The sequence below is a fragment of the Delphinus delphis genome, chromosome 20 (assembly GCF_949987515.2).
Source record: "Delphinus delphis chromosome 20, mDelDel1.2, whole genome shotgun sequence".
NCBI classification, from domain to species: Eukaryota; Metazoa; Chordata; class Mammalia; order Artiodactyla; family Delphinidae; genus Delphinus; species Delphinus delphis.
In genome coordinates this window covers 17,865,504-17,887,116 of record NC_082702.1, presented here as the reverse complement: position 1 = coordinate 17,887,116, position 21,613 = coordinate 17,865,504, and the positions used below count along the sequence as shown (strand labels likewise).

The following is a 21,613-nucleotide window of genomic DNA, read 5'->3' as shown; positions in this document are numbered from 1 at the left end:
AAAAAATCTAGAAGCAATAAATGCTGGAGAGGGTGTGGAGAAAAGGGAACCCTCTTGCACTGCTGGTGGGAATGTGAATTGGTACAGCCACTATGGAGAACAGTATGGAGGTTCCTTAAAAAACTACAAATAGAACTACCATACGGCCCAGCAATCCCACTACTGGGCATATACCCTGAGAAAACCATAATTCAAAAGGATTCATGTACCACAATGTTCATTGCAGCTCTATTTACAATAGCCAGGACATGGAAGCAACCTAAGTGTCCATCGACAGATGAATGGATAAAGAAGATGTGGCACATATATACAATGGAATATTACTCAGCCATAAAAAGAAACGAAATTGAGTTATTTGTAGTGAGGTGGATAGACCTAGAGTCTGTCCTACAGAGTGAAGTAAGTCAGAAGGAGAAAAACAAATACCGTATGCTAACACATATATATGGAATCTAAGAGAAAAAAAAAATGTCATGAAGAACCTAGGGGTAAGACGGGAATAAAGACACAGACCTACTAGAGCATGGACTTGAGGATATGGGGAGGGGGAAGGGTAAGCTGTGACAAAGTGAGAGAGTGGCATGGACATATATACACTACCAAACGTAAAACAGATAGATAGCTAGTGGGAAGCAGCCGCATAGCACAGGGAGATCAGCTAGGTGGTTTGTGAGCACCTAGAGGGGTGGGATAGGGAGGGTGGGAGGGAAGGAGACGCAAGAGGGAAGAGATATGGGAACATATGTATATGTATAACTGATTCACTGTGTTATAAAGCAGAAACTAACACACCATTGTAAAGCAATTATACTCCAGTAAAGATGTTAAAAAAAAATTCAGTAGAATGACCCAGAAAACTCAGGAAAACATTTTACTTCCATTTATTGGGGTTTATTTTTAAAGGATACAGCTCAGGAACAGCCAGGTGGAAGAGATCCACAGGCCGAGGAGGGAGAGGAGCCACCATCCCCTCTGCAGGCAGGCCTCCTTCTCTGCCCCTCGATGTGTTCTCCAACCTGGAAGTTCCCCATCACTTAGGGGTTTAATGGAGGTTTCATTACTTCATTACCGGGGCATAATTGATGAAGTCATTGGCTACCGGTGACTGAACTCAATCTCCAGCCCCTCTCTCCTTCCCAGAAGTCCAGGGGTGAGCCTGAAAGTTCCAACCCTCTAAACAGGCTTGGTCTATTCTGGCAAATAGCTCCCCCTCCTGAAGGCCCCCTACCCCCATCAGGTGTCATCGCATTAGCATACAAAAGACATGCAGGAGGTTCCAAGGGTTTTAGGTGCACTGTGCCAGGAACCAGGCACAAAGACCAAATATTTATTTTTTATTATACCACAGCAACCCACTGAATTGATTTCATTACACACCGTGGTTCACAATCTGCCTCTTGTAAAACCTGAGCTACAGAGATGTTATTGAGAACATGACTGATTCACTAGCTGATAAAGTCTACGAGGGTACAAGGGAGGAAATCCTCCCAGCCCTCGGTATTGGGAACAACTTCTTCTTAGCAAATGGTCTGCTTCCAGCTAATGGGTATGAAATGTGTTCCAGGTCACATTCCCTTCTTACTGCCTGCCGGAAAACTCGGAGACAAACATGGCCCACATCTAACAGAGGATATAAGAGCTTGTAGCGTGTACTAGCCTTACTTCCAGCTAAATCTCTTTTAATCTTCTTCCTCCTGCCCCCATATCCTCACTCGCTCCTGTTTTAATCTTACATGCTGTACGAGTGTGTCAGGGTGCCTCAAATACATGTTAGAGTAAGGCAAGACAAACAATTATAACTCCTGGAGGGACAAGACCTTTTCCTACTGTTTCTCTTGGAACCTGACATTGTCCTTTCCACACGGTGGAGGCTTTCAATTTCAGCTGATGAAAGCAAAAAGGGCAGAGTAAAGACCACTCTCTAGAAGCAATGGTGTGTGAGTCGGGGATGGGGCTGGGGGTTTGGGGTATGGGGGGGTGTGACTGGTTCTCAGCAACAGAATGGGTCCAGCTTAAATATGACAATTGAGGCCCTAAGACCCCCACCCAAACCCCTGGAGAGCCTCCAAATATGCCAACTCTTGATTGTCCCACCTCTGTATAGGGATCTGCTACTTCTTCTAGACGTGGCAACAATTTGAGATTTAGGATTTGCAACAAATCAATGACCTGCTCTTCGGACATGGACCTCTTCATGTGAGTCATGCGTCACTCCGGAAAAAGTTGGTAGCCAGGTGGGGCTCTCAGGGTGGGTTTCCACAATGCTGACCTTAGGGTGCAACGCTGATTCAGAAAGGAACCCTAGAACGTGTGCTGTTTCTAGTACAGGTCATGATTTCTCACGGATTCACTGGTGGAGGGGGGCTTCTCGAATGAGGTGCCACCGGTTCAACACGGTGGGTGTGCCCAGTTCCCCTGCGCCCCAGCTGGGGGAAGAGCTGGCCCAAATCAGGGATGAAGACCAGAACCTCGGGCTCCTCAGTACTGGTGCTCTGCACCTGGGCTGCCTTTCTGGGTGAAAATGAATCCCTTCTAGGGGCCTTTTTGGAAGAACATGGGTTTTCTCAGCTTTCACTTGGGTACGCTTCTACTCTGAAACCCCTGTGGTCTGATAACTGATGTTACAGCCAAAAGAGGCCCTGAGACCGACCAGGATGAGGCAGTAGGGTGTTTCAGCCCTTTCCTGCCCAGGGTCTCCCTGCCCATGTTCTCCACGGCCTCCTTCTGGCCTGGACCACCAAGGAGAGGCCGTCTCCCTTGGGTTTTTCCTAAAGAGCATACACATACTGCAAAAGTCAAGAATGGAAAGGTGGGACTTCCCTGGTGGTGCAGTGGTTAAGAATCCTGCCTGCCAACGCAGGGGACACAGGTTCGAGCCCTGGTCTGGGAAGATCCCACATGCCGTGGAGCAACTAAGCCCATGCGCCACAACTGCTGAGCCTGCACTCTAGAGCCCGTGAGCCACAACTACTGAGCCTGCGTGCCACAACTACTGAAGCCCACACGCCTAGAGCCCGTGCACTGCAACAAGAAGCCCCTGCTTGCTAAAACTAGAGAAAGCCCGTGTGCAGCAACGAAGACCCAACGCAGCCAAAAATAAATAAATAAATTTATTTTTAAAAAAACTTTAAAAAAAAGAAAAAAAGAATGAAAAGGTGTCCAACTTACTCTGAGTGATAAAGCCACCATATGTGAACAGGAAAAAGAAGGCCACAGTCTATGATTTCCTGAGGCCACTGACAACATCCAGGCATGTCCCTCAAGTTGGAGCCTCTGAGACCTTTTCCACCATAGACACCCCATGGGATGTATGGTTTCTTTGCCCCGAGTCCAAAACTTCTCTAACATCCCCATGTTTTGTCTTAAAGATGTACATGAATTTGCATTCTGACCCATGAATCTCCATTTATTTTAGTGTAATTTTTCTCTCAAGTCTTTTAGTAAAATTGTCCCTCCAGGAACAGGCTTGTTGACAGGCAACACAGGCTTGTACCAGCTTCACAGACCTTACTGGAACAGTTTGGCCTTAATCTGTCTGACCCCAAATCCTGCTCTGCCAGGGATTCAGGAAAGCTAGAGCAAGTATTGCCCAGTGCCCTCATGTGGCCACCTGGCTAAGGCAGCAGATCAGCCGGTCTGGCAGGATACCTGCTTCCAGCCCATCTCTCAGTGTAGAAAGGCAGGCCTCAGAGTTGGTGCAGGCCCCCAAGGTTTTGGCTCGTACACCCCACTGCCCAGACACCAGCCCCTCTCAGAACTGACAGTGTGAGCGGTCATTAACCTCAAGTCACTCTCACACAACCCAAATCACCCCAGGGCACCCCTGTCCCAGAACTTCACGACCCTCTGGTCCAGAAGTTGCAAACTGGAAGTCCACGGGACTTGCTCACTTGATTCCCAGGGTGTTATTTCTTCCCCCTTGAATTAGTTGCCGATATTTTAAAATTCAACTATCAGAAGATAAAAAAGGGGACAAAAGTCAGATCTCTCTCTCTTCTCCTGAAAAAAACAAAACAAAGCAAAACTGACGATCTGGCAACCCTGGCCCTGCCCCCTCTATGGGCCACACTGTAGCTGCCCCCCCTCCAGAGAGCATATGCTCTGCTCTTTACTGCAGTCCCCACCACTCCCTAACGCATCACAGCACCAGTCCCAGCCCCCTTCACTCTTTTCCATGCGCACCTGGCCCCGAGAAGGGAACCTGAAGCCCAAAGATATTAAATGACCCACCCTTGTTCAAAGAACCAGTTAGTTAAAATTGAACTATGTGGCAACTTGCTTTAAATTTCACAGAGACCATCTGTTTTTCAGAAACATCATCACGTTCCTACCCCAGCTTTTCTCAAGGGAGGGAAGGGAGCTAGGAAAAGAGAGAGAATATTATCCTTGCTTAGCCTAAAAAAGCACATTGAAAATATCTGATATCTTCCTAATCAGACTCCAGGAAGCTCATGGACTCTTGGCCGATACGGATCGGAGAAGAAGGCCTCGAAGGGGTAGGAAACCAGGCCCCTCAGAGCACCCGCCCAGACTCAAAGCTCCCTGACCGATGCAGGTAAGGACTGGGATCCTCACGTTCCTGCATTTGGGGAGACATTTTCCCAAACGCCCACTCCCCCAAACATTCCAACGGCTCTGCCTTTATCAGGGAGCAACAGTAGGACATTTAGGAACCTGAAAACAGACCGACAGGACGGCAGGGCCCAGTTTATGACTGAAACTACCCTTTGCTGGCAGGGACAATCACCTAATCGGCCACCCAGAAACACTCACGGGCCAGAGCTGGGCTCGGCTACACGCCCTATTTGTTTTCGGGAAACCGTTGGTGCCGGTTAAGTCAGATTAATAAATACCTTTAGGGTTTCCTCTGACAACATTCCCAAGAGAGGGGCACTTTGAGCTTTTAGGTCACTGCAAGAATCATTAACAACCTCACTCCACCCCCACCCCGCCAGCTCAACAACTGCTGACCAGACAATGAGCCTCAGAGAGGCTGTTTGCTGGTGTCATTAACAGAGCAAGACAGACAAAACCGCCCTAGGCCCCACCTTAGCAACGCCAAGTGCCCTGGCCAGAGGGGGCCTCCCTGACCACCCTCCGTCTCCAAGGCCACATCACACTGCATCAGCCTCTATCACATTTCCCTTTCATTGGTGCCCTAGAAAACATCACCTCCTGACGTGAGTGGATTTGTTTGCTTGTGTATTTCGGTTTCCCCTACGAGAGATTAAGCATCAGGAAAGCAGGGCCTCGTCTGAATTGCTTGCGGCCTTATCCCCTCACATCTCAGACATGGCCTGCCACTTAGTAGGTGCTCAGTAAATCCATTTGTTGCGTGAATGGACAGGCACAGGGTCAGAGCTGCCCACCTGCCCCCTCGGCCGCACAGCTGGCCTGGCAAGGTGTCAACCAAAACCCAAGGCCACAAAACACACCAGGGGGACCACACCTGCAGCGTCCTCAGCACAGCAAGCTCAGCACACAGCAGGACTTCCCAAAATCGGGGGTTTGGACTTCCCTGGTGGCGCAGTGCTTAAGAATCCGCCTGCCAGTGCAGGGGACATGGGTTTGATCCCTGGTCCAGGAGGATCCTACATGCCACAGAGCAACTAAGCCCATGTGCCACAACTACTGGGCCTGCACTCTAGCGCCCGCAAGTCATAACTACTGAGCCCATGCACCACAACTACCGAAGCCCACGCACCCTAGAGACCGCCCGCTGCAACTACTGAGCCCACGTGCTGCAACTACTAAAGCCCACACGCATAAAGTCCGTGCTCCACAATGAGAGAAGCCACCGCAATGAGAAGCCCACGCACCGCAACAAAGAGTAGCCCCGCTCGCCACAACTAGAGAAAGCCCACGCGCAGCGACAAAGACCCACTGCAGCCAAAGAAAAAAAACCACAAACAAACAAAATTGGGGGCCTCTCTCGAGCTGTACTGGCCGCTGAGGCCCGCTGTGCAGCAGACCTGACAACTCCCATGTCCAAACTTCTCTGGGGACAGGGACACGGTCAGTCGTTTCAAAAGGTGGAATGTTACCGTATTTTCCCCAGTCTGCTCCAGGAACAGCCTCCCTTCCACCCTGTTACAGAAGTAGCTGGAGAAGAGGTTCCCAGACACTTGGCCACCCCAGGACTTGCATCCTCTGCTAGTCCATGAGCAACAAAACCAACACAGGCACAGCACTGTTGTTCCTGACCCAGGGACAGTGGGTTGCTTATATTATTCTTCTAGGCCTTTGCAGTATTTCACAATAAAAATGCATGAAAGTAATCCACGCACTTTGTTAAAAGAACATTCAAACACTGAAAGGATAAAGTGACAAGTCACGTCTACCCACCCAACCCTGCTCTTACTCCCAAGAGCCCACTCTACTAACAGCTTTTTCTTCGCCCCTTTTGGAAAAAGTCTATGCATACACAAAAGCATATGCACGTATTTTTTAAACACACACGCAGGGCATGCTGTCCTGCATCTCTCTTTTCCCCCATTTCACACCTCAGAGATCTTTCCTAACGAACAAATACAGACCGATTCAGACATGAATTTACTCCTAGTTCATGGTGAGAAACCCTCCTCTTGTCTTTACTGAGTGCTCGGGTGAGCGGCCCATATGGAAGAGCAGATCACACTGTTCGTACATGTATGTGACCACCAGAGTCTTGTGGCTTTTTTACCAATCCACCTGGTTTGGTGTATTTGTTTTTCCCAACAGCCTCCAATCAGCCTCAGGGCTCCCTAAGGTCTTCAACAGTGAAGCAGACCTACTGGGAACACCCATTATCCATATCCTGCCAGGTTTCCAGGTTCCAGGTCCCAGCAAACACTCCACATGTCTTTCTGAGGCTCCAGGAAGCATCTGTCTCACTTAGCCGGGCAGCAGACATACTGCCTGCCTCCATACCCAGTGCAGAAGGCAGCGTGGGGCTGGCAAGAGTCACCCCTAGAGCTCTGAAGAAGTCTGAACTCTGTAAACAAGAGGAAGCTGCCACATCATCTTGCATTGCATTGAAGGGTGTGGGGAGGGCTTAGAGCTGCCTACAGGTAAGGCCTCTGTGAGTTCTATGATTGATAAGTAACTATGTTACCATCAGAGAATAATAATGAGTACCCCAAGAGCCCAGAGCTGTACTGGGCCCCTCTCATTAAAGATGGACGCTGGCAATTGAAAGGCTCCTATTCCCTCCTTTCTGCCTTCCTTTTCTCTCTTTCTTTCTTTTTTTTTCCCCTTTTTATTTTTTCAAATCTAATGTTTTTAACCTAAGTATAGTTGATTTACAATGTTGTGTTGCCTTTCTTTTCTCTATACATTCAACAAATATTTAGCAAGCAGTGATTCTAGATCAGGCATAGTGCTACGCAGTAGAGAAAACAGGTCCCAAAGAAAGCAGGGAAAACAAACAGGAATCAGATCATTGGACTTCCCCCTTCGCCCTTCTATCCCAAACACACAGACAGGCTGTGTAAAATACTTCTCTTTGACACAACCAAGCTCTAGGCGAGACAGGGCCCGCTCCAGGTGCCAGAAAGGAAGAGGAAACTCAAAGCTAAAACCAAGAGCTGATAGAGGAAGCTGGGCAGGCCTGGGAGTTTAGGAAATAGATGGACAGGCCTCAGGAGAGTCCGGGCTCCCAGCCAAGGTGGTAGAGCCAGCAGACACCTACTTCAGAAGGTTCTCCGCTCCCGTTCTCATCCGCACGGCTTTCAGGATCTGCTGGTTCAAGGCAGCCCTCTGGTTCTGCAGTTTGCTCCGGCCAGTCTGTGCGAGGGGATTGCAACCCTGAGGGAAAACAAGAGATGCCCCTTCAGAGGTCAGCCACTCTAAAAATGATGACAAACGTCTAATACAACAGAAAATGTTTTAAAAACTCATTTTTTCTGAAAGTAAAAGTAATATATTTTCCAACATGGAAAATATATAAAATACGAAAAATATTTAAAAAGTCAGTCCTAATAACACAACTCCAAAACAGCCACTGTGATTGGTTTCTTTCCTGCCCACCTATTTTACAATATATGCATATTGTTACTTTCCACATTAGTGGCTGAGTAGGGAGTTCCCCAGACCAGCCCCATGTCTGGAGTTTCACAGGACTCAGCATACAGTTGCACTCAACAGCTAAGATTTATGACAGCAGTTTAGTAAAGATACATAGCTGGATCATAGGGAAGCAGAGGTAGAATCTGAAGGAATCCACGTGCAGGCTTCCTTATGCTTTCTCTGTCCTATGACGGGTCACACAAAGCACACCCTTCCCCCAGCAACAAAAATGCAGCAACATGCATGCAGTGTCACTGCCCAGGTTGGCCCATTAGAAAATCAAATTCATGGTTTTTATTAGGGGCTGATCACAAAGGCACCTTCTGCCTAGCACATACCAAAATTCCAGGCTGCCGAAAGGAAAGCAGGTGTTCATTGCAAACCACATGGTTTTCGCCATTAGTTTAGACACAGCGAGCCAACTTCATCACTTAGGGGATGAAAGGAACACTCCAAGGGCCAAGCTCCCAGAGACCAGGCAGGGGCCAACCTTGCAAGCAGGTCTTCCTAAGGAAAGCAGCCTCAGGTCTGCCATGTTAACCCTTTTCTGCACAGTGGCACACATAGGCTATCATGTTTTCTCACTTTATCATGAAGTGATAGAAGTGCTTCTTTGTTATGAAGTGCTCCTCAAAACCATGATTTTAATAATCGCATAATGTTGCCTTTTTTTAGGATTTACCATTTCCTTATGGTCAGACAGATTGTTTCCAAGTATCTGCTATTATCTATAATTATTTGGTGCATATTTGTAAACACGAATCTTTGTAAACCTCAAGTTTTTCCTTTAAGGTATATTTCTAGGACTGAGTTACAGGGCGTCTAACCTCTTTAAGCCCCCTCCTCCCCCTTAGCACCAGCCCAATTATCCTCCAGCAAAGAAAGGTACTCTCTATTTCCTGTCCCTTCTCCCCGATAGCATTAGGCAACCATGAGTCTATTGATAATTCCTGTCTGTATAGACTTGCTTATTCTGGACATTTCACTTAAGTGGAATGATACAGAATACAGTCTTTCGTGATGGGCTCCTTTCACTCAGCATAATGTTTTCAAGGTTCCTCCGTGGTGTAGAACATATCAGTACTTCACTCCTTTTTGTCCCTAACACTCCAATCAATATGAACATTCATTTATCCATTCATCAGTTGATGGACATTTGAGGGTGTTTTCACTTGTTGGCTCTTATGAATAGGGCTGCTTATTTGTGTGTAAGTTTTTATGTGGATGTATGTTTTCCTTTCTTCTCTTGGCTATAGATCTAGGAATGGAACTACTGTGTCATATGGTTAGTTCTATGTTTAACCGTTTGAGGTCAAACTATTTCCCAAAGCGGCTAAAACATTTTACATTCCCACCAACACTAGACGAGGGTTCCAATTTACCCCTATCCTCATCAATACTTGTTATTGTCTTTATTAGAGCCAACCTAGGATGTGTGCTATCTCACTGTGGTTTTGATTTGCATTTCCCTTATGGTTAATGATGTTAAACATCTTTTCTTGTGCTTATTGGCCATTTATGTATCTTTGGAGAAAGATCAATTCAGATTCCTTGCCCAACTTTTTTTTTTTTTTTTTTTGCCACATCACAGGGCATGCGAGATCTTAGTTCCCCAATCAGGGATCGAACCCTCGCCCCTAAAGTGGAAGCGCAGAGTCTTAACCACTGGACCGCCAGGGAATTCCCTCCTTGCCCTTTTTTTCTTCTTTTTGCGGTACGCGGGCCTCTCACTGTCGTGGCCTCTCCCGCTGTGGATCACAGGCTCCGGACACGCAGGCTCAGTGGCCATGGCTCACGGGCCCAGCCGCTCCGTGGCATGTGGGATCTTCCCGGACCGGGGCGCGAACCCGTGTCCCCTGCATCGGCAGGCAGACTCTCAACCACTGCGCCACCAGGGAAGCCTCCTCCTTGCCCATTTTTAAACTGGGTTATTTTTTACTGTTGAGTTTAAATTATTATTTTCAATCTTTGCCAAATTGATATGCAAAAAACAGGTATCCCATGCTCCCAATTTGCAAGGATTATTAGTGAAGATAAACATTTTTTTTCATATATTATTGATCACTTGAATTGCTTTTTCAGTGAATTGTCTGTGTTCTCTATTCATTATTTCCTGGGGTATTTAGATTACAATCAGTGTTTCATTGTGAAAAGTTTAAAATCAGAAAAAGAGTTTCCTTTTTTTAGCTGTGCGTCTTGCGGGAGCTTATTCCCCACCAGACACTGAACCTGGGCCACCACAGCGAAAGCGCCAAGTCCTATAACCACTGGACCGCCAGGGAATTCCCATCCTCTTTTTTTTTTTTCTTCCAACTGTGTTAGTCTCTTTTTATTCTTTTGGTAATTTCTTCCAGAGTTAATCACTTCCATTTGTAGGTGATGAAATGTGTAAGAAATCCACTTCAAATGTTGGCACTGCTATGAGCATGGTCTTTCCCTTTACTTCAACTGAATCACTGTTGATTCTTGTGTATATTCCAAGTCCCGGAAGTGGTTTTCACTGTGGAAGTTATCTGAAGATGGTCTTATGCTTTCTAGTAGTGGTCTACCACCAGGTTCTAGCTTCTCCAGGAAGGCTACACAGGATGGATTTAGATATTACATACTAAACTAAGAGGCATTCTCTAAATTGAGTTTAAACGCATTTTATTTTTAGACAACCTACATGACATTTTTTTTTTTCTCAAAAACAATGCCTCCGCTCCAAACAGATCAACATCAAAACGAAGAGCTCAAGATGACATCAGTCCCATTTGTCTAAGTCCTGGTGTTGTGTGGATGAAAAGCGGCAGCCGGCCAGTTATGGCGAGCAGGTGATAGATCCAAACAGCCAAATTCATTGACATTTTTCCATTTCTAGACCATCCTTAGAAGAAAATCATATATGGGGTCACACCATCCTCACGGTAGTCCAGCAGAGCAGCCATGCTATCTGGATTCATGTTTTCACCAATAAAGAACTGATCGTTTTTGAAATGAGCAAGGATGTGCTTGATTTGTTCTGCAGTCCCTGTCATAAAAGGTTTTACTCTTTCTGGTCTCGTCCTTCAAGCTTCCCTTTGATTAACTTCATGTAATCTTTTTTTTTTTTGCGGTACGCGGGCCTCTCACTGTTGTGGCCTCTCCCGTCGCGGAGCACAGGCTCCGGATGCGCGGGCCCAGCGGCCATGGCTCACGGACCCAGCCGCTCTGCGGCATGTGGGATCTTCCTGGACCAGGGCACGAACCCGCGTCCCCTGCATCGGCAGGCAGACTCCCAACCACTGCGCCACCAGGGAAGCCCTTCATGTAATCTTTGATGTACTTCTTGTAGGCTTCTTTTGTGAAGCTGGTTTCCTGCAAGTGATGGTTCATGACAATAACCACACCAGTGATTACTGTGCAGTCGGTACCTTCGCCCTCGGGGCCTTCAGCGGAGGCAGTCATCAATGTTACCCTCTGTCCTACTGACCATATTCCCCTCCACCTCCAGACACAGCCCGTCCGAGACCTCCCGGATCTTGTGGATGTCAGAGAACATTTCATCATGGCTGATGAGGTCCCGGTAGATGATCATGATGGAGGGAGACATCGGTGGCACTAGCTTAGTAGGAGCCCGGAGCTCAGAGGGAGCGTGGTGCAGTCGGAGCGGCGCTTGGGGGGGAAGGGGGAGCAGGTGGAAAAGCTTTTTTTTTTTTTTTAAATTTAAGTAGCATTGATTTACAATATTGTGTTAGTTTCAGGTGTACAGCAAAGTGATTCAAAAAATTTCCTTTTAGCCTAATAGTGTTTTTCCCACCCCAGCAGGTAGAAGCCCAGAGATCTGAGGGAACGCTCCATTCCTTTCTGAAGCTTATCTTTCGGTTCCGCCCTGACGGACTTGTAATCACACCCTGGGAGTGGCTGGTGGACAGTATTTGGTGAGGGGACTGCCCTTTCTCTCTACGTCACTGCCTTGGTCACTGCCATCACAGCTCCACACATACCTAGCCTCCCACACCTCTGCCCAAGCCACATCCATGGCCTTGACCCCAAGGAAGAAGAAATAGGTTCTCTGCAGCCCCAACCTTCTCAGGCATTCCCATATCAGTGGCCTTTAGACTAGAGGGTCAGAAATACGTTACATCTCTCCTTCCACAAAGATTTTTCACTCTCCCATCCCAGCAGGTGGCCACCCACCTGTCCCCCATGCAGCCGCCCAAATTCAAATTACACAGATATTCAGAATCTGAGCTGGAATAGTCTTAAAATTAACATCTTTCAAACCATTAAATGATCCCTGATTTAAAATAAAAATCAGAAAACTAATTCTCTCTTTTCAGATCTAAGATTAAAATGTCTTTAATATTAAGATAACTTAATAGTAAAGGGCTAAAGTAATTGTCACTCTCTTTCCTTTCCACGTCCTAAAATTACTACGAAGGGATGGCTCAATCTGACTTAAAATTACATGGCTCACCAAGGCTGTGTTCTATTTTACAGAGAAGCCTTAATAACTAATTCCTTTACATACATTCCCAGAGCTAAGATTACGCAGCCATTCCCTCTCACGGATAAGAACTTTTTCCTGCTCCCATACTTCACCCAACTTCTGGCTGGCCTGGAATCACTACACCCTAACCAGCCCACAGATGTAGGGTCAAGTTTCCAGATAAGACAGAGGAATGCTTAGGATTAGATTTGACTGAGTAATTGCATTACTTCTTACTGACAGGTAGGAATGCCAGACCTGTTGGAAACACCAGAAACGCCCGCAGGGCTGTTTGGAAACTTCCCAGAGCCCTGAGAGATGAATCTGGGCAAGACTGTCCAAAAGACCCCCTGGCATCACCAGAGGCTGCTAGCTGTCCACCGGCCCCTGCCAGGGGTTCTCTGCTAGTGGGGACCCACAGTCCTCAGCCATACCTTAGTTCTTAATTGGTTCACAACAGGATGTAGAGCTGCTCCAAACTGAACTGAGGGTTTGTGCCCAGGACTGAGGCAGCACCTGTCACGCCTGCCTGGCCTGGGAAGTGGGGAGGGATTGGGGGGAACAAATGAACTGCCCTTGCCTCTAGGGTCACTGTCCACAAGTCTTACAGTGAAGTTGAGAGTCTGTCCACTACACAGAGTCTGTCAGTTACCTGACCAGCCTAAGGTTTGGGCATTGGCGTCAGTCTCAATACGTGGAAGGATGGTCCGACTGCCAACACCCAAGAAAAGCAAGTACTGAGTAAAGCTCAGCTTCCTCACTAGCTTAGTGGCGTCTCCCACGTTGTCAGTCAGCCCACGTGGACTCTGGTATGGCATCTCGGACCCCACAGTTCTGCGGCTTGGAGGGTAAGTGAGCTACTCAAGATGCTAGAGGCAGTAAGGGTGGGAGGAGGACTTAAGCCCACGTCCTTCCTGCCACTCTGAGATGAGCCTGAGCAGCAGGAATGTGTGGGAATCGGGGACAGCTCGCCCACCAACCCCCGGACACCCCTTACGTGCTTCCTGGCTGAGGGCTGCCCAGCTCAGTGCATATCTTTTGGCCACAGTGACCCACGGTCCCACTCTCCCACCTCGCAGCCCATAGCGGTCAGGGGTTATAAATCCATGCTCCCACACCTCCCTTCCAAGGGGAAGGACATCTGATTCATGCTTGGCTAGTTGTAAAACCAAAGGCCCCAGCCCTGAGTTTGATTCAGGGTGAGCACCTGACATAGGACAACAGAGCCCATCAGGAGGGGCCTTCATTTTTCCCCATCAGCCTTGAACCTAGGAGGATGTGAGACTGGGCAGCTGCAGCCACGTTACCACCGTGGGGGGAGTGTCTCCCCCCAAATGAAGCCAACCTAGGGGGAGCAGAGCTGAGAAACTGAGTTTTGGGGGCAGCATTTGAGCCCTAGATCAAGGCAGGCCTGAAGCCATTCCTCTGGGCTTCTCAGTTACAGGAGCCAAATGCATTCCCTTTCTTGCCTAAGCCATTTTTTAAAAATTGAGGTATAATTTACACATAATGAAATACATAGCTTTTTAAGTACATAGTTCAATGAGTTTGGATAAACGTGTATACCTATGTAACCACTATTCCAATCAGAATATAGACCATTCTCATTACCCACCAAGGCAACCAAGACTCTGATTTCTATCACCGTAGACTTTTGCCTGTTCTAGAATGTCATATAAATGGAATCATAGGGCATGTATGCTTTTGTGTCTGGCTTATTTTGCTCAATAGTATGCTTTGAGATTCATCCATGTTGTACTTATCAGTGGTTTGCTCCTTTTAATTGCTGAGTAGAATTCCATTGTAGGAATGTACCATGGTGTGTTTATCTGCCTAAACCATTGGGGATTCGATCTTCTGGTAACCACAACTAAGAAAGTCTTAAGTAGAATAAGTTCACCCAGAGTGAAAACTCTATTTGTTAATATACACGCACATGCCTTTAGGGTATAGTTAAGTTGTTCAGCTGGGAAACAAGTATTTAAGAGCAGCACCTAGGCAAAAACCGAAGTCAGTGGATTTGGAAGAAAGGAAAGGCTACTTGACCTACAACATGCAGAGACTGACAGTGAAAAGGCAGATAGGCCAGGCCACTGGGAAGGCAGACACAGGGTAGGGAGCAGTCTTTCCTCCCCAGCAGGGGGTGGGGGGGCCCTGCTCTAGGCAGTGCCTGGCGCTTGGCCCTCCTCCACCCCAAAAACCAGTGAGGGCCTTTCTTCCACGCAGCCAAAGTTAAAGCCCACACATGTAGATGTGTCTTCAGCAAATTGAGGGCACAGTGTGAACTTGAAGTCTCTAGGTCAGGAGTAAGACTGAGTGAGGGTGACCATGCAGGGTCCCCTGGCTCGTGACCCTCACGCAGGGCATGGAAGAGTGGGGTGCTTTTTGCTGCCTCTCCAGCACGAAGATATTTTCTCTGCCTTCCTTCCTAGTCATGCAACCCCTCACTCAACCACCAAGCTCTGGAAAACAGAATTGTTTGTTTATGAGTTAGCCAGAAGCTGTCAACCAGAAAGCATAGAAATAGCATGCAATACCCTGCAATACACAAAAATACATCTAATTTAACTTTTCACCATGCTGGAGACTCAGGGCAGTTTGGATGAACAGAATCTACCTTTTCCGCGTCCATAAAAATTAAAACATGAATTTGGCACTTGTAAAGAGGTCTCCTCCCCTTCCAGGATCTCTGCCAGGTGCCTCCCTCTGGTGTCCCCATCCATTCACATAGGGGTAGGGGGCCACAATATGAACAGACTCCCTTCAGTCACTTCTACAAATCTTTACAGACACCTACCGTGTGTGTACAAAGTGCGTGCCATTCTACAAAGATTTACAATCACCAAAATTTCTAAGAGACAAATGTATTTTCAGACCCAACTGATGACCTGTTTATTTCAACTGGTAGGATGTACACACCACTAGTGAGCAGTCCTTGGTGGGGGGAAGATGGTATGTGCGTGTGATTTTGTACACTTCTGTTATTACCCTTTTTTACAACAATTTATGTTACTTTTATAATACAATAATATTGGAGAAAAAGAAACTACTTCTGAAGTTGTAGTTTTGGATCACCTGCCTTTTTCTCCTCTTAGAATCCAATCGAAACAGGATTTTCTACGGCATATGGCCCTAGTGAACTCCGTGGGTCTGACTAGCAAGGCCAGAAGGACGTGCATCTCTCCCTGTTTCTGGCGCTACGGGCAGGAGACCTTGCCCCCAGCTGGCACCCCTTGCTGCCAGCTCTGCCGGACACTCAGTCTGGCTGAGCTGCACCTGCGGTTCCGCTTTCCTCTGTGGCCACCTCCAATACAGCCTTTGTGTCACGAGACTCTAGTACCCGAGCCAAAGGAGGAAGTGGTGATCAGGCTAAAGGCAATGCCCTGTATGATCAGGTGGTGTCTTGGAATCCGTCCAAATAGCCCCAGGAAGCAAGGGACATTTACAGTGTTACAGCTCATCATGCTGACTCTCCTCTGAGTCACCTGAAAATTCTGTTCCTGCCAGGGGACCCCCTCCTGGCCAGGATCCCGCAATGTGACGAGGAGTTTGTCCACCACGCCCTCTGGGCTGCTGGTGTGCACCAGTGCAGCTGGACAGACCCTCACCAAGGCCATGATCAGCCTGGATCCAGCCTGGCCTGTAGGGTCTGGCTCTGACCATGGTGGGGTAGCGGGTGGGGAAGAGGCAGCAGCACAAACTTTTACACCCTTCCTCCTCCCTCCCCCACCCCCACCTGGAGAAACATCATCACTACCCAATAAAAATGGGGCAGGGACTTCCCTGGTGGCGCAGTGCTTAAGAATCCGCCTGCCAATGCAGGGGACACGGGTTCGAGCCCTGCTCCGGGAAGATCCCACATGCCGCAGAACAACTAAGCCTGTGCGCCACAACTGCTGCGCCTGGGCTCTAGAGCCCACGAGCCACAACTGCTGAGCCTGAGAGTCACAACTACTGAAGCCCATGCGCCTAGAGCCCGTGCTCCGCAACAAGAGAAGCCACCACGGGCTTCCCTGGTGGCACAGTGGTTGGGAGTCTGCCTGCCGATGCAGGGGACGCGTGTTCGTGTCCCGATCCGGGAGGATCCCGCATGCCACGGAGCGGCTGGGCCCGTCAGCCATGGCCGCTGAGCCTGCGCGTCCGGAGCCTGTGCTCCGCGACGGGAGAGGCCACGACAGTGAGAGGCCCGCGTACCGCAAAAAACAAACAAACAAAAAAAAAAAACAAACAAAAAAATAAAATAAAAAAAAGAGAAGCCACCACAACGAGAAGCCCGTGTGCTGCAACGAAGATCCAACGTAGCCAAAAATAGATTCTCAAAAAAAAAAAAAAGATGGACTGGATGAGCCCCCATGACCCACCCTGTGCTCCTCAGACTCAGCCCAGCATGTCCCTCCACATGTGCTTATATAAGATGCACATGTGTGTCTAACGTGAAATTACACCCCACTAAGGTGAATGGTGCAGAGGAGGACCTAAGAGGAGCCTCTGGGTTAAAAAAAAAAAAAAAAAAAAATTCTCTTCCTTCCTTCTCTGCTGGAGCCTTGAGGAAATCCAGAGTAAACAGGGACCACGAACCAGGACACAGTGAACCTTGGGGCCCTGTCCAGCCTGGAGGCTTCTGTGAACAAGAAACAACTTCTCCTCCAGCTCTTGGGTAAAAACAATGGAGCTAAATTCATTTCGGGCCATTAGTGCTCCCAGAGGACGGCGAGGCAGCGATAAGGTCCCACAATGCTGCACTTTGTACTGAAGGTCTTCTTCCCCTTACTGCTAAGGTCTTTCATTTAGGCCCTTTCAACAGCCTTTCTCTAGTTTTTTTCTAGCTAGTTTTCTCTTGACCAAGAATAGGTTTTCCTGTGGGTTTCAGGACTATAGCCCCCAGAGAGCCCTGGAGATGGGACCAGCTCTCAGGATGTAGTGTCTTGGAAATGTGTATTACTCTGCATTAACTATAGGCCCAAACACACATTCTTCCAAGACTTTCATTAGGATAAGCATAAAAATCTGTTTGGGAAAAAGAAACTCCATTTCCACTGGTCATTCTTTTAAGAAAATAATTTAGTATTTAATTATTCTTATAGAACTGTACCTCTATTTAAACATATTAGTGTCAAGAAAGAAAACAAAAAGTGAGAAGCCAGAGAAGAGAGAAACATATTGTGATAGACCAGAAAGTATTCTGTATTTGCATTTTTTGTTTTTTTTTTTTTGCTCTACACGGGCCTCTCAGTGCTGTGGCCTATCCCGCTGCGGAGCACAGGCTCCGGACGCACAGGCTCAGCAGCCATGGCTCACAGGCCCAGCTGCTCCACGGCATGTGGGATCTTCCCGGACCGGGGCACGAACCCGTGTCCCCTGCATCGGCAGGCGGACTCTCAACCACTGCGCCACCAGGGAAGCCCTTTTGTTTGTTTTAAATTCAGAGAGCCCCCTGCCCCAAGCTGCTCACCCAGGAGGCCAGGGTCTGTACTGGTGTCCATGTCTGACCTGCGGCCAAACTGAGCCCTTGTCCTCGGGCTCTGTACAGCCATGTCCTGCACAACCTCAAGAAGACCCTGATTTGCCAGGGGGCCCTCTCTGCCAAAGACCGTCTCACACGTTCAGGGTCCAAGACCAGCAGGCAATAGGAAGCTCCTCATTCTAAACAAACCTGTCTTCTTCTCTCTCCTCTACCCCCATCCCCCCCAAGCAACTATTTTCTCTGCCCTTCTTCCACCTGTACTCCACCACACTGACTTGAAAGATTTTTCTTTGATGTGGACCATTTTTAAAGACTTAATATTTTATTGAATTTGTTACAATATTGCTTCTGTTTTATGTTTTTTGGGTTTTCGGCTGTGAGGCATGTGGGATCTTAGCTCCCCGACCAGGGATCGAACCCGCACCCCCTGCATTGGAAGGTGAAGTCTTAACCACTGGATCGCCAGGAAAGTCCCCACCACACTGACTTTTGCCCCCAATTCTCCACCTACTCATTTACCAACAGCCCCCTAAAGGACTAAACCCAGTATTTTCCAGGGCTCTTCTGACTTGTCAACCTCATCTCTCCACTAAAAAGATCTCTTCTCTCAGCTGCCTTGATACTGTCACCCTCTGGGCTTGTTTACCATCTCTCTGCCTGTCCCTTAAATGGAGGCATTATTCTCTTCTGCCTTGGGTCCTTTTTCACAATATCCCACTGCCTCCCACACTGGTGTCCCCCAAAGCTGCATCTCCAGCCAGGGTGCTCTCGTGGTTGCCGGGTTCATGGAGTGGACTCCCCACTGGGACCACCATTCAGATGTCGCTTAGGGGCCTCAAGCCCACCGCCTCTACCTCAGCCTCCTGGTTGCCCCGCCTCAGTGAGGCGCCTGACCATCCCCCCAGACACCAAAGGGCAGACATTTTGGACTCCCATCAGCAGCACTTCCCCACCATATTTGGTCCATTAGTTCTTCCCATCCCTGTTGACTGCCTTTGCTCAGGCCCTCATCACTGTACCCTCCCCACTGGGATCCCTGCCTCCAGTCTGGACCCCTGGTTTGAGTTAGGGGTGCAAGCTGTTGGAAAGGATGGGTGGTAAGGCTGTGCTTACCTAGTGCTTTACGTAACTGACTGAAAAGTCATCAGTAGATCGTATCGGAGTAGGACAGAGACAATACGAGGATTAACCTTCCACACTCCTCCCTGCCTGGCTCCACCATTGCCTCTCCCCCATCGCTCACCTACTGATCACTCAGCTTTCCAAGTGGTCTTTCTGTGACACAAATCTCACACGTCTGGTCCTGCATGAAGCACTTTGATAGATCTCCAGGTTACCTTCCCATGCATCCAGGATGCATGACTCCCGAACAGCCTAGTTCCCACTTACACCTCCACACCCCCAAGGGTTCACTCACAAACGCTCACAAGCCTGTGCCTTCACCCATGCTGTTCCCTCTACCTGTTCATCCTCCCCTCCTTCACCTGTATAACATCTACCTCTCATTCAAGGAGCATTGGTTTTAGGACAAACTGGCTCAGATCACACAGCAGGGAAAGTTCCATGTTGACACCTTTTATTAACCTTGTACTAGGAACACTCTTTGGACTACTATGACGTAGCACAATGATCATTACAAGGTCTTGTTTTCCAAAGAGATGTTTCTAATTGCAAACCAGTGATTCATCTTATTTTGCACCCATGATTCTCTTTATCTACCACCGGAGAAACCGCAACTGAAAAACACTCAGCTTTGCATCCTTTCACAGTTCCCTTGTCTTCCACTCAGTCCTATGCACATCCTCCCCTGGAAAACCTGTTCTGGAAGACAAGGGAACATAACCCTGGCACGTGTTCACCACCTCTTCTGCCCCTTCCTCTGTTGTTTCCCCCAGATGCTGCTATAGGTCCAGACCTCCACCTGTTCAGAGGACAATTTGGGGAGGAAATGAAGTCCCAGAAAGATGCAGCAACTTGCTGGAGTCTACACTGCAATTTTGTGGGGGAGGCAGTCAGGATTTGAGGCCCTAGGCTGAGATCTAGGGATTCCCAGGCCTGGCCTCCTTCTGCAATTCCATGGCCTGTGATGCTCTGTCCCCAGTGCCACACATAATTAGAAGTTATAATCCTATAATTCCATGATGACATCTTTTAACTTAAATACACCTTAAAACTACTCCTTTTTTTTCTAACCAAAAAGAATTTTTCCAACTCTGTCCTCACCTGTTTCCAGATTCTCCTCCTGCCCATCCTCTAGGGCCACTGCTCCTCACCAGAAAGCAAAAGCCCAAAGGCAGCGTCATGGGAGGAGGAAGACGCCAAGAGCATTCACTGACTGGACCATTAGGTGTGGAACAATTGAGAATTGACTGTTCTGTGGGAAACAGTTTCACTGCCCTGTTTATAATTTCGTCCTCTGCCTTCGGTTATAGAAGTTATAAAAAAAACAATTTCTCAACCCACCTAGTCAAACATGGCCAAGAGTCAAAGGCTATTTTTAGACTCATAGGGACAAGGAAGAAGGATGGAAGGTGTCCCCGTGCCTCCGGGCTCAAAGGCATCTTTGTAGCCCAGGCCTTGCAACCTACGGACATCCCAGCGACCCCGCTCCGTGGATTGGAGCCACTTTTGACGGGCTGAGCTGCGAACCTTCAGGGCGGGAGGCCACGGTATGTACCAAGCTCCCGCGGAGCCCGCACCTCCCGCAGGTCTACCCAACAATCGGATAAATCCGCTTTAGCGAAAAGTGGTGAGGGGGCGAAACCGCTGCCCTCACGTCTGCAGCGCGTACGCCCTCCCGGGCAACTAGGGGCAGAGATGGGAGCGACGCCCGAGGTCCCCTCCCATCCTCGAAAAAGTCGAAGAGGCAAACACTGGAAGCATTCTGGAGGCAAAAGCGGAACGCCATCCCTTCTGAGGGGCTCCTATTTCCACGCGCCCCGGCCAAGCGCTTGGGTGGAAGCTGGGCTCGGGTCCCCACGCGCCGCAACGCCGAGGGCGCCAGCGCACTGGGAACCGGTCCCTTCCCCAGGGCCGCGGGACGGCCGACGGGGGCGACCCCGAGCACCTCTCCTGGTCCTGTCCTCCGCTGGCACCTGCGCGAGGAGGCCCAGACACCACTCCCTAGCCCCGTGAGTCACCTGCTCTCGGCCGCCGGGTGCACCGCCGCCGCACCCCTCCACTCCGACCCTCCGCCGGGCGCGCCCCGGGCCAGCGCGCCCCCTCCCCCTCCAGGCCTGGTCGACCCCGGCCGCGCGCCCCGCAGCCCCCTCCACAGCCTGGGGGGAAAGAAGTCTGGAGCTCGCAGAATCCTAGCCCACCCGAAGCCGCCCACCTTCCGAAAGTAGCCGTCGTCCTCCTTCTCCAGCGGTTGGGGGGCCGCGGGAAGCAGAGTGTCAGTCATGCTGGCAGCGCGGGAGCGCAGAACAGACTGAAGCTCATCTGCGCGCTGGCCAGAGAGGGCGCCTGGCCCCGCCCCGCCCCGCCCCGCCTGAGTGACCGCCCCTCTAGCTCTGCCTGAGGTCCGGCCGGGGGCCCTGGAGACCAAGCCAGGCCCGCCGAGACCACGCCCCCGGTCCCGCCCCGGCTCCGGATTGGCCGAGCGCAGCCGTGCCGCAGGCGAGGCTGGCGGAGGGGAGAGCAAAGATCCCCTC

General features: G+C 49.2%; 1 protein-coding gene and 1 pseudogene across 2 annotated transcripts in view; both read right to left on the bottom strand.

Moving 5' to 3' along the window:
- RHPN2 (rhophilin Rho GTPase binding protein 2) overlaps positions 1–21,400 on the bottom strand; it is a 56,953-nt gene extending 35,553 nt beyond the window's left edge. For both annotated transcript variants that reach the window (XM_060000008.1, XM_069540223.1), the window contains exons 1-2: positions 21,295–21,400; positions 7,670–7,785 (exon numbers count right to left, since the gene is read on the bottom strand). In XM_060000008.1, coding sequence (XP_059855991.1) covers positions 7,670–7,785; positions 21,295–21,363 — 185 coding nt within the window. In that variant the 5' untranslated portion in view covers positions 21,364–21,400. The remainder of the gene's footprint in view (positions 1–7,669; positions 7,786–21,294) is intronic.
- On the bottom strand, positions 10,697–11,617 carry LOC132416591 (translationally-controlled tumor protein-like; annotated as a pseudogene).
- Positions 21,401–21,613: the final 213 nt, after the last annotated feature.